At 51.7% G+C, this 12,660-nt stretch overlaps 1 protein-coding gene across 1 annotated transcript; it reads right to left on the reverse strand.

Annotated features, from left to right (window-relative positions):
- Positions 1-336: 336 nt before the first annotated feature.
- Positions 337-6,858, reverse strand: NGB (neuroglobin). The gene is made up of 4 exons (XM_066552644.1): positions 6,655-6,858; positions 5,272-5,383; positions 3,623-3,742; positions 337-2,485 (listed from the first exon to the last, which is right to left on the reverse strand). Exons 1-4 carry the CDS (start codon positions 6,759-6,761, stop codon positions 2,339-2,341), a joined length of 486 nt encoding a protein of 161 aa, XP_066408741.1. The 5' UTR covers positions 6,762-6,858; the 3' UTR covers positions 337-2,338.
- Between the last annotated feature and the right edge of the window lie 5,802 nt (positions 6,859-12,660).

The raw sequence follows: 12,660 nt of genomic DNA on the forward strand, positions 1-12,660 counted from the left end.
AAGCAGAGTCTGAACAACAGAAAAGGGATTTTTAGGCTGATTGCTTAAAATTCTGATTCCATTAGAGATTATCAGACTTGAAGGGTCTGAGCAATCAGTAGCAGGGTGTCTCCATTAGCCCCTCCACTGCTCACCCACTCAATTACCAGGCACAAAAGCTCCAACATGCTTTTGCTGGTGGATGCCTTCTCATGTCATCAAGCTGCACTACACAAGTGCTCCCAGTGACCAATGTCTCCAAAGCTAAAATGAACAAGAAACCAGTAAACTCCTCTCTGGCATCCTTTTTTTCTTGTCTGCTTGGGCCCTTTATATTAAAATAAACACAAGGCATCAGAAAAGGCAAAGACTCACTGTTGTTTTTTAATAAACAGTACAGCTGGGTACAAGAGGCACACAAACCAGTTCTCTTGGGAGTTACATAAAATGTGGCACAGAAGAGCAGAAGTCAAGGAGCTGGGAAAGCTAGAGGGAGCAGAGATGGTTTGGGTAGTAACACCCATATCCCACCCATCACAGAGCTGCCTATTGTCACACAGAGCCAGGAGGTGTCCCATGATGCTGAAGACGGATGCCCCATAACAGGGTTGCAAAGAGGACATTCCCAAACCCTTGTGCCCCTTACTGTGCCATCAAAGCCCCAGCTCCTCCATCCCTCACTGCTGGGTGCAAGAATGGGGAGGACTTCACCTGACCCAGCTGATGGAGAGAGCCATGGGCCAGGATGGACACCACCACACTGCAGGGCTGCAGGGGCAGAACATGGTACCATGGGGAGGACAAGGAACCTGGGGATGTTCACTGCCTGTTTCACAACACCTACTAACTTTCCTCCAAACACAGCTGGGGGGCTTTTTGATGGTAGCCCATGGCAGGGCACTAGAGACCCATCTTACAGGGCACCCCTTCATCCCCTCCATGGCAGGGGCCTAGGAGACCTCAATTACGTTGAGCAGGCAGCTTTCTCCTGCCCCCAGAGATGGAGGACATCTGAGAATAGGAGGAATGTGTCTTCAGAACAGGACCATCTCAGACCTCAACACTGGGCTCCTCCTGTCCTGAAGAAGAAGCAAAAAAAAGGATGCTGCCTGTAACTGAATAATTGCTCCATGTCCTCCTCTGGGGCTAACAGTGGCCAGAAACATTGTTCCACAGTGACTTCCCCATAAAGATGAACTCTTCCTCAAAATGCTCAAGTTCAGCCCCTTCACAGAGCCCTCAGGTGCTGCCTCTCAGCAGTTTTCTGGGATTTCTTCTAGCAGATGCTGTCTCCTCATTGCTGTGAGTGTGAGGAACTCTGCAGATGGGCACTGTGAGCAGCTGGGAAGTGCTCCAGATTCTGACAGCATCAGCAGAAAGATTCCAGCTATGCTTCCTCTGGCCTAGAGCCAGAATTTCTGGAAGCTGTTGCTATGACACGATTGCAACCTTCATTTTTAAGACATGTTTTCCTTGGATTTATTTTATTCTCCTAAACACAAAGCAGTAAACAGACATTGCTACTGCTGCTGTTGCTGCATTTCAGATGGCTCTAAGGTTAAACCAGCTGGCCAAATCAACACAAAGCCTTTAAGCTGGCAGCCCAACCCTGCCAAAAGTAGTTCTCACCTTGGGATTAATGTGACACCATTGCCTGAAGCATTCCTAGGAAACCTACTGGGTTGTGGCCAATCTGACACAGGGAAAGGCCAGGGATCCCATCCAGGTCAGAGTCAAGGAAGAAAAAAGCACCAGGATTAACCATCTGGTAGTCATATATTGATGAAGGGAGAGGGGGAAAACTCTCTGCAAGGTTTGAGGACAGCCACATGGTGTGACCAGCCTTGCTCTCTTGCTGCCTTTTGACCTGGATGGAGCCAAATCTGTCACTGCCACAACTGAACCAGGTGCAGCAGCACAGGAGGACTGAGCATGTCAGACCTGGCAGGTAAAGCACAGCAAATAGGGTTTTGGGCAAATAAGCCCAAGAGGCCTGTGCCAGCTGTCACCTACCTAGGGTGGGTAGCAAGAGGAGGGAAGATGAGCAAGCTAAAACCCAGAGTAGGTACCTGGGTGTTGGTGTTCCTGAAGGAACTTGGGGCAGGGTGGCATACCTGTGCTGTGGCACTGCCAGGCTCTCTGCAGGGACATGCCCTGCCAGCCCTTAGCAAAGGCAGAGACATGCTCATGTTGAAGCAGGATGGAACCAGGTGTGAGCCCTGCAGCAGTGTGAGTGGCAGAGGCAGCCATGGGCTGGGGCACACAGAAAGACAGAGGTGGGGAGAGGCAGCGAGTGCGGTGTGAGACTCCCCGTGCTCAGGACCGCTGCATGGTCAGGGATAGGGATGGCTGGCAGGACCTAGTCCCCTTCTGGAAGGGTCTCCCAGCCACGTTGCATGGCTTTCACCACAGCGTTGTAGAGTTTGCTCCAAGCTTCCTGCACCTCTGGGCTGAAGGCAGCACCAAGGCATTTCTCCAGCATGTACAGCAAGGACTCGCCAACAGTCTGCAAACCAAACAAGGAGGTGTCAAGCTCAGCACCAGAGGATGACATTCAGTCTCTTGTCTCACTTTGCCACCTTTTCTGACTTCTCCAGTTGCAGGGCACCTGCTCCTCTTCCTCCAACAGTACCAGGCCCCTCCAGTCCCTGGCTCATCAGAGGGGGCCCAGAACCAGCCCATGCCATCCTCTTCCCCTGCCCTATGCTGGCCCTCACCATGGATGAGTGTGGAGTGGAAGTCAGGGAGCAAGGGCTAATACTGCACATGTAACCCAGGGGAGAGGTGCACATCCTGTTTCTGTGGCTCCCAGGTGCAGGTAGCTGGCCCCATCCCTTGGCACAGCTGTGGAGCAGCAGAGCTGAGCAATGCCCTGATGTCAGAAGAGTGGATCAGACTCCATGCTGAATGCTTAGGGCATGTCTCAGTGCCTCAGGCTTCTCCACAGGGCCCTGCTCCTCACAGAGCTGGGAGCAGCCCCATGCAGGAGCACCCTCCCACTGAGTGCAGGGCTGGTGGGCATCACTGCCCCAAACAAAAGGGACCCTGCTGCCTCTGAAGAGAACAAAAGCTAGCAATAGGAATGAGCCAGGTGTGGTTAGAAAGCTTTTCTTCAGCCCACCCTTTCCAACTGCATTTCTGTCCATGCTGGACAGCAGGAGAGGAGTGATCAAGAGTTTAATATGGAAGATGCTTGGGTGTTACTGGCGTGGAGGAAGCAGGGGCTGAGGTGCAGAAACCCCATCCCAGTGCAGACACAGAGAGGTGGATGCTCCCTTTTCCACGTGGGGTGAGGTTTGCCCAGAGCATCAGATGCAAAAGATCCAGGGCAAAGGCTGAGCCTGCAGCCCTGTGGCACAGGAGATACTGCAGTGTCCTAAACCATGGTGCTCTTCAAGCAGTGGAAATGCTTTGCTCCCATCTGTCCTTTCTGCCTGGGCAAGGGCAGAAAACAAGGGGAGCTAAAAGAAAGGTTTCCCTCACTGGGGCAGTGGCACTACATTGGTATCAGCACCTTGGACAGGCTGCTCTGAGCCATCAGCTCTCTCCAGACAGCTGAAGCCAGAGGAAGGATGGGGCAGCTGAGGGCTGCAGGCAGGGGTGAACAAACACAGCCACAGTGAGACAAGGGAGAACACCTCACCGAGAAAGACTCAACCTTCACACCAACTGCCTGGTGCTTCTTGCCAAGGTTGCAGAGATACTCTTCCAGGCAGGACAAGTTCTCCAGGTGGCTCACAGCAGCATCAATCACCAGCATCACCTAGCACAGGAGCAGAAAGGCAGAATGGCGTTAACAGAAAGGTTCAGCTTCCTTCCCAGAGGAAACAAAGTGTCTGATCCTCTACTTCACCCATGTCAGCCGGACACCCTCCCAGGCCAGATGCCCTCTGAGCTTTTCTTTGCTCTGCTGTAATCCATGTGTCCCATCAGTGAGGCTGGAAGCAGCACACACCACATCCTTCCATGGGACACCACCAGAGCTGCACAGCAAGCAGCACTGCTGACCACCCTGTCCCAGAGGGGATAAACAACCATACAGCAGAGTGGTTGCAGGTTAAGACCTAGTGCTGATGCAGTCATTAGAACTCCCAGGACTCCAGGACAAGTGCATGGGAACCCCAGAAGCTGCCAGGACCAGAGTTTCCGATTAGAGGTTGCCAAAATGGTGCAGTTGTGAATAAGGCCACTCCAGTTCTAAGACCAGCCAAGCTACTTTGAAGAGATGGGTGGGGAGGACAGCCAGGTCTCTTGACCTGGTCTGGTAAAACACATACCACAGTCTCCCAGGAGCATTAAGAGTCAAATGGAAACAGGACAGAAAAGATTTATTGAAAGATGAAGGCAACAGACACAACAAATTAGAAGAAGAGATTAAAGCCAGGGCATGGTTATCTTGGCAAAGCCAAGAGGTGATAGAATTGTGCACTGTAATTTCAACAGGCCATTTATCTCCAACAAGAGCAAAAAACTATTTCAGCTCAAGGCAATAATCTCAACTTTGCCAATAAAGAGAGGCTGGAAAATAACAAAAAGCTTGCAGCTGCTATCAGAGGAGCTCAGTCCTGCAACAGCCTCTTAACAAGGAATAAAGACAGGCAAGCAAAGCACCAAAGTGGTTTAAAGATGGAGCCAGGCAGTTTATGAAGGCATCTGCAAGCCAAGGCTGTGCTTTGTCCCAGTGTGGCTTCTCTTCAGGGTTCAGCAAAGGGTCTCTGCTGCACCAGGTGTGCTGTGCATGCAAGAGCCTCTCCTCAGCATTGCTCCTTTCTGTGTTTGGGGTTAGGGTAATGTGCACTGCAGCACTCCCTTGGAGGCTCTCTGAGAGGTGCTGTGTGCCTGCTGGCTCTGCAGCTGCATCAACAACCCCTCCACAGCAGCAGGTCCAGGGTAGCCTGGCCCATTGCCCAGGTCTGTGCCACCTCCTGGTCAGCGTGGGGCCAAGCAGGGAGCTTCACTCCTCATCTGGACACAGGTGAGCTCCCCGAGGCACCTCCACAGTAGGAGAAGGATTCTTCCAGCTTTCACAGGAAGCAATCCACTCTCGGATGAGGGCATGGAAATCAGCATGGTGTCTCTTAGCCACCATAACCTGCATTCTCATTCCCTCCCCACTGTTGTAGGGCACTTTGTCCTGGCCTTCTGCTAGCATGAGTAACCCCCTGCAGTTACCATCTCAGAAGGAGACTTCCATGTGCTCCCTGGTCAGACACACTACAGTCCCAAATCCTTGCAATGGGTTTCATCCTCCATGGAGGCTGTGCTCCAGCCATGCCACAGCCCCTTTCTCACCTTCCTGATGTGATCCAGGAACTCAGGGGCAGAGAGGCACTCCTGAGGGCTGGCAAACTGCTTGCAGTTGTACTGGAAAAGGGGCAGCAGGTCAGGATCCAAGTCAAACAGCCTGCAAGAGCAAGAAAGAGCACCCCATCTTCTTACTTCCTCAGCTTTATTTAAAGTGCCACTCACCTCATCAGCAGCTCACCCACAGCCTACTTCTGCCTTTCTTCCCACCTACTGATCCATCTCCAACTGTAAAAGGTCCAAAAGTTCTGAAAAGTTCTAGTTGGGGCAATCCAGATTGCCTATAGACAAAAACCTCTCTGTTTCTCTAGCCCATAACCCCAGCTATCAGATACATATTTATGGCACCTGAGAATTGGCACCCAACCCTCTGGGGTGTCTTCCAGCCTGGCTCTTCTCCTCAAAGAGTTGGCTGTTATCTCAACTATTCCCATTCCCACTTTTTGATCCCCTTGAACCCAAAAGCTCCCAAATCGGGGAAGCTCCAGCAGCCATCTGGACCAAGGGGGGAATATACAAACTCAGCTGATGCCCCACTCCCCAGCACCATTACCAGCTCCCATGTCCTCTCCCCCTGCCCCCTGCCCCACCTCCCTTGCCAGTGTGTGTCAGGCACAACAGGGATTCAGTAGCAGCCACCCAGGTAGATACAACTGGCCACCAGTAATTCAGGCAAGTCTGTCTGCTCCTTATCCTGCACATTAAACTACTGCATCCCTCTACCCCACATTCTTGTCACTGCTCTAGTCCTGCTCTGGGAGATTTTGATCCCTCTCGCTCCGAAAGCTGCTCATCAACTTTCCAGCTGTCCTTTTTAAACGACTTTTCATTGATTTTTCCTTTTTTCTCTTCACATAATTAATACATTTATCTGCTGAGGAGAGGCAAGAAGCTGGGTATCAGCCATTCCATCCGGCACACCATTTCCTCTGCCCTGCGACTGAATGCCTCCCTGGCGGCCAGGTCTGTTCCTGGGGCCGCACTGCACTTCCCTGGTACGCAGCCCTTCGGAGAGCAGAAGTCGCGGTGTCAGGGCGGGGGATCAGCGGGCAGGAGCGCACAGAGCCTGCCCGCCGCTTCTCGCTCGCTCTCCGTCTCCGCTGGCAAAGTTCTCCCTGGCGAGGGCCGGGGAAGGCAGGCCGGCAGCGGGGAGCGGAGCCCCCGGCCCTGCCCCACCCGCTGCCCCGCGGCACCTGCGGCTCCCCGCGGGCCGCCAGCCGCGGGAGGGGAGAGGGGCCGGGCCGGGAGCGGGCCGGGAGCCATGCCAAGCGCAGGGAAGCGTTTCTCCCCGAGGAGCGGAGCCGGGCCATCCCTCCCGCACGGGTCGGCGCGGCCGGGGCCGGGGTGCGGTGGGCGCATCGCGCCGCTCACCTGCTGAAGAGGACGAGGCCGTGCTGCTCGGGGCTGCCGCTCAGCCGCTGCCAGCTCTCCCGGATCAGCGCTCGCTGCCCGCCCGACAGCGGCATCCCGCTCTCCATGGCGGGGCGGGGGCCCTGCCCCTGCCGCCCGAGGCGAGGCGCTGGCACCGCGGCTCCGCGGGCGGAGGGGCCGGAGAGCTGCGGCCGCCCCTCGCTCGCTCCGCGCCCCCGCCACGGCCGCAGCCGCGCTCCGCCCGCCGGCACCGCCGAGCCCGCGGCCGCACCGCTCCAGCCGCGCCGCCCCGGCCGGGAAAGGGAGATCTCACCGAGTGTTTCTCACTCGGGAGAAGGAAGGAAGGAGGGATGGAAGGAAGAAAAAAGAAATTCGAAATGTCCAAACTTCCCTATCCCGGGCCCGCGGGGCAGAGCAGAAAGTTCAGCTGGTTCACGGTTGACATTTTCCATCGCCCTGATTTTACAAGTGAAGCAGCAGGGCAGAGCCGTGCCAGCAAGGAGACCACCGGGACCTGGCCACCTTTGCTCACCATCAGCACAGCTCCCTGTGAGCAAAACTTTGCCTGGGAGGGCCTCAGCGATGCTCCACAGCATCCTCTTGCTTTTGGCCACTTCCACTGAGACCCTGGATGCCACACAGCCACTTGCTGTCTCCACAGACAGATGCAGTCTAGACACTGCAAGGTACGTGTCTAATTTAAGGCTAATTATGCCAGCTGAAGCAGGCAAAGTTGTTAATAACAGATGAGAAGACATGACATCTTTGTCAAATGTGTTCAGGATGCACAGACTCTGCTGTTCAGACACTGCTTAATTTGGCCGCAGGATTTACGCAGAACAGAGGAAACAAAGCAAGAAATGGCAAATGAGGTCCCAAGCAGCACAAGGGAAGTCAGGAAAGTTAAGGTTTCAGAAGGAGAGAGCAATACAAAAGTGCAACTATTACTGAAACCATCACAGTCTGCACCAAAATGACAATCATGCTGATCTTATTACAAGTTCTGCTTCTGTACATCAGACTTATTTCTGGTAATCAGGAGAAAAGACAGAAGCCTCTGACCCATCCCAGAGGCACATTGACTAAGTGTAGGCAGAAAGGAGGCTCTTCTTGTGGGAGAATTGAAAACATTCCCTGGGAGAAGACAAGTTCAAAGGCTCAGTGTTATGTTCTCAGCCCCAGCTTGTCTCCCAGGGGCCTTTCTCCTACAGAGCTGGAGTGACAGCACTGACTGCATTGACAGCAGGAAGCCACCTGAGATGGCTCTGCAAGTGCCAGAATAAATTACCTGTTTTCTCAGGATTTTGAGACCTCACATTCTCAGCACAGACCAGACAAGATGCTGTGCAGGAAAAGCTCCACATGTGTTAAAGGAAGCTGAAGAACCCTGTCCTAAAATTGGGCACTTGAGTCAGAACAGATGGGACTGAGGAGTCAGCTAAAACAGCATCTTGGCTGTGTGGTTTCGAAGGGCATATTCCCACCGAGGGCTGATGATCAATCACTGCTGTGATAACCGCTGAAGCGGCGAGGAGCCCGAGAGGGCAGCTGGAAGATACAGGGTTAACCCGAGCAGAGCGGAGACCAGCCCGGCAGCGACACGGCAAACATTAACCTTCAGCTGTCCTGCGGGGGCAGGAGCGAACCAGCAACGAGCACGAAGTGTCATCCTTGGTCATCTGTGCAAGGTGCTCTGACATTTCAGCCACTTGTCACAGGCACGCAGACACTGGAGCTCCACAGAGCCTGGCTGGACAGTTCAGCCTGGCCCTGCTAACAATAAAGGAACAGACAGGCAATGGCGTGGGGCCAGGGTGCTGGAAAGGAGCATGGAGAGTCATCCAGGCCACAGGCTACTGAGGAGCAGAGTTGAAGCACATATGTGCAGTCACAGCAGCAACCAAGGCTTGATGATTACTTGCCTAAGAACTTTCGAATACATTCGGAGCTGGCTGATAGTGAAGGAAGAGAAACTCCACAAAAGCAAGTTGTAGTTAAGAGTGATCAGTTCCTGAGGATTTGTTGAGATGTGGGACACCTTTGCTCCCATCCACACAGGGCACCATATCAGCTACCCTATCCCAGGGCAAGAACAAAGAACAGGTTCAGCCATTGTTTCTGACAGAAAGGGTGTCTCAGACAATAGCAGTGAAGCTGGGATGGCAAAAGAAAACGTTGGCTCTTGTCCAGAATGATGTCCCTGCACTTTCCCTCTGTGCTGCAGGTAGGTGCAAGGCACAGGTGTCAGATCAGATATAAGGGCAGCAATGAGAGGGCTGAGACTGATATGCCTTCCTTCCATGGAAAACAGGAGTGCCTCAGCTGATGAAAGGGGCAATGGTCTGGCCACATTCCCACCCACCTGTTGGTACCCAGACTGGTACCCAAACCCCACACAAGTGTGACACACAGTAGAATCCAAGAACTCTTCCCTGCCCACCAGCAACAGCTCCTTCTGGGCAGGATACATTCAGGAGCAGTTTCCCCATCTCCCCTGACTGTCTCAACAGTGAATCCACCCCTTTGCTGCCTTCTGGCACTGATACATCTCCACACTCTTAAAAAATCCTGTATTTTTTCCCCTGTGCCAGCATAGGTCTTCCAGCACAGGAAGAAAGACCTGCAAGGAGGGACTTGAGAAGGGACACAGGGAGAGCTCAGGGATAAGAAATATTCAAAGCACCACTCAAAGGATTGAAAAGACCAAGGGTTTGGGAGAGACAGTGCTCTTGCCTGTGTGCAAAGCAGCTTCTCCCTTGCAGTTATGTGGCTGTCGGAGTTCCTCCTGCTGTCACAGCACCAAGGTGCTGAGAGCACAGGTCTAGAGAGGATTTCAAGTTCAAGGAAGCAAACAAGAAAACCTCTCTTCTTGTTCCAAATGTTTTGTGAGCCTTCAAGCATGAGAATCTCAGCAAGAGGTTGAATATTGCAATGCTCTGAGGTCTGAGGGGTTCCTGTGATGGTTCCCAGCTCCCTTGGCTCCATGTACCTAATCTGGCAGTTCAGTTCTTTTCTGAGCTCCTCTTGGATTCCTGCAAGACTGTCCCTGGAGCTCTCATGAGTGAAGAACAACCAAGTCAGCAGCACAGACTGCTCCATCTGTAGGCCACTTGAAGAAAGGGGAGGGAGGTTTTTGGAGAAATTCACTGAGATGCAAAGAGAATGATAATGCTTTTTTGTGCATTGAGAGAGCACAATTTTATCATATTTTTAGTTTGTACTGGGTTTCATTATTGTAATCTACATCCACTTCGAGTTACAGTACCAACACTCTTAACCTCCTTGCCAAGTGTCAGCTTTACTTGCTCAGTGTCTCAGTTTACCCACATGGAAAGAACATTGCCCAATCTCATAAAACAGAGTGAGAGAACTAGGAGTAAGCTCACAAAGTGAGCCCAATCCCCAGTCCATCACTCAGGGTTCACAGGCCCTGAAGAACAACCCTTCCTGCCCAGGGAGGCCCTGTGTGCCTGGCCCAGGGATGACTGCTTTGCCTGTGCTGCTGTGGCACCATCAGTTTTCATCCCAGCTGCTGCACTAATAAACCCATATCTCCCTTTGAACTCTTGCTCATTTCCAATTCTACATCTGTGAGTGTTCATAAATAATGACACTCTGATCTATCTGCCTCAGGCACCCTGCTCACTTAGGATACAGACTCCTGGGCTTGGCTAATCCCCTTTGTTTTCCCTTTTCCCCAGTCTCAAAGCCAGATTATGACAGGTTCTCTTTTTCCCAGACTCCCATCACTTCCCATCCCATCCACAAGTGGGGGCAAAAATCATGCAACGTTCCCAAAATTCTTCTCAAGCAACCCTCAGGCCATGGTGCAGCACAGCTCAGTAGCAAAGCCAGTCACGAAATATGGTTGCCTAACAAGAATCAAAAGTGATGCAGGAGGTGATAGTCTTGTCCATAACATTATTTAGATGAGCTGCAGAGCTTGCTTGCTGTCACCATGACTGTGGAGAGAACAGGGCAGCACTACCACCCTCAGTGGTGGGGATCTGGGCTAAGAGGAGAGGGATAGGCAGAGGGAGGATTCAACAGTAGAATAAAATGAAAACTTCTTTTGAATTCAATTTGCTAGACATCCCCAGCTTTATCCTGAATATCCTATGGCCAGCTAGGGAATATTTGTACAGAGAGGTGAAAACAGTCACAAGATGACCAGACACAAAGTGGTGAGAAAAGTCAAAGGGAAGCACACGGAGCTGTTGGACCAGGTCTGGCACTTGCAGATGCTCAGACCTTACCCCAGACGTTATTTACCTTGGGCTCCCTAGCACAGCGATAACCCAACACCAACAGGCTTCTTCCAAGAAGCAACCTCTGCCTTTTGTAAGGCACTCTGCCAAAGTGAGTTCAAAGAGTTCAAGACCATGTCAGTCTTGACACACAAGCTGAATTTGGTCATAAGACACAGTTATGCAGCTGTGTGCACCCCAGGCTGGTGGGATGCAAGCACAGAGCTCTCCAGCCTCATTAGCTCAACATGGTGCTCTAGCTAATGTGCCTGGCAACTTGGCAAGCATTGTGTTAGCACAGTTACCTGGCTTCTGTCCTACCTGGGGATGATGCACATGGTCTTGGATCTTCCTCCAGTTGTCCTTATGCTTCTGGACTGGCTCATCCTTCAGCTGCTGAAACATCATGGCAAAAGCTTGTAAAAGAGTGCTTTATTCATTGTGGAGTCTCCTCTGTAGTTTCCCCCCTGGATTTCTTGTTTCAGAAGCACTGCTGGTCTCTCAAGTGGTCATCGATCGTCTTCTCTCTGATCTCAACTCTCTTTGTTCTCTCCCTCCTTGCAGTTTTAATTGACACTATTGATTAGGCCATCTCTGATAAATGTTTGACCTACAGCGGTAGTCGCCAGGAATAGCATTTTGGATATGATCTATTAAAACAAAGATTGTGTAATTTACTGCACCCATTCCTTCATGTCAGGGCTGTGCCAGCATCTCCACATTTCAGCTTTGCACTCAGCCATCTGGTCTCAAAGCAAACCCCTTGTATTACTCCTTCCATGTGTGGGACACTTCTGTCTTGAGACTTTCTCCTCCTCACCTAAGCCATTACAGCTTTGGGGCTTTGTCAAAAATAATTCTCCTGTTCAGTGAGGAATTTTTCACCTGCAAACTGCACTGCTAGGTACACCACTAAACCATGTCCCCAAGTGTCACATCTATGTGGTTTTTGTACACTTTAAGGTATGGTAATTCCATCACATCCCTGGGCAGGCTGTTCCAATGCCTGGCCACCCTCCGAGTGAAGAATTTTTTTCCTCATATTCAATATAAACCTGGCTTGATACAACTTGGGGCCATTTCCTCTCATCCTGTCACTTGTGACTTGAGAGAAGAGACTGATCCCCACCTTGCTGCAGCCTCCTTTCAGGTACTTGTAGGGAGAGAAGTTCCCTCCCATAGGTCCTTCTCTAGGCTACACATCCCCAGCTCTGTCAGCTGCTTCTCATCAGAGCTGTGCTCCAGATCCTTTACCAGCTCTGTTGCCCTTCTCTGGACACACGCCAGTACCTCATAGTTTTTCTTGCAGTGAGGGATCCCAAAAGTGAACACAGGATTTGAGGTGTGAGTGCTGAGAAAGGAACAATCATTGCCTTGGTCCTGCTTGGCCACACTGTTTCTGATGCATGTCAAGAATGTACCATCTTAATGCGTGTTCATATTATCAACTGATGCTCCCCCTTCTCAGTTGCTTTCATTCTCCACCTTGTAATGGAACAGTTATTGTCCCTAAAGCACTGCAAGGCACCAGCACACTGCCAGGGTGTGACTCAGCTGATCCAAAACAGATGCTTTCATAAGGACACATAATCTAAACTCCCATTCTGGTCAATGGAGAAACCCAGGTACTTAAGAACCACCTCATCCTAAAATACATGGTGGAAAAAATAGGTCAGGTGAATGAAGCCTTAAGACTACCTTCTGTCAGCTGCATGACAACAAGATGACAGACTTTGGATGCAATATAAAGCAATGACTG

The sequence above is a fragment of the Molothrus aeneus genome, chromosome 6 (assembly GCF_037042795.1).
Source record: "Molothrus aeneus isolate 106 chromosome 6, BPBGC_Maene_1.0, whole genome shotgun sequence".
Lineage (NCBI taxonomy): Eukaryota > Metazoa > Chordata > Aves > Passeriformes > Icteridae > Molothrus > Molothrus aeneus.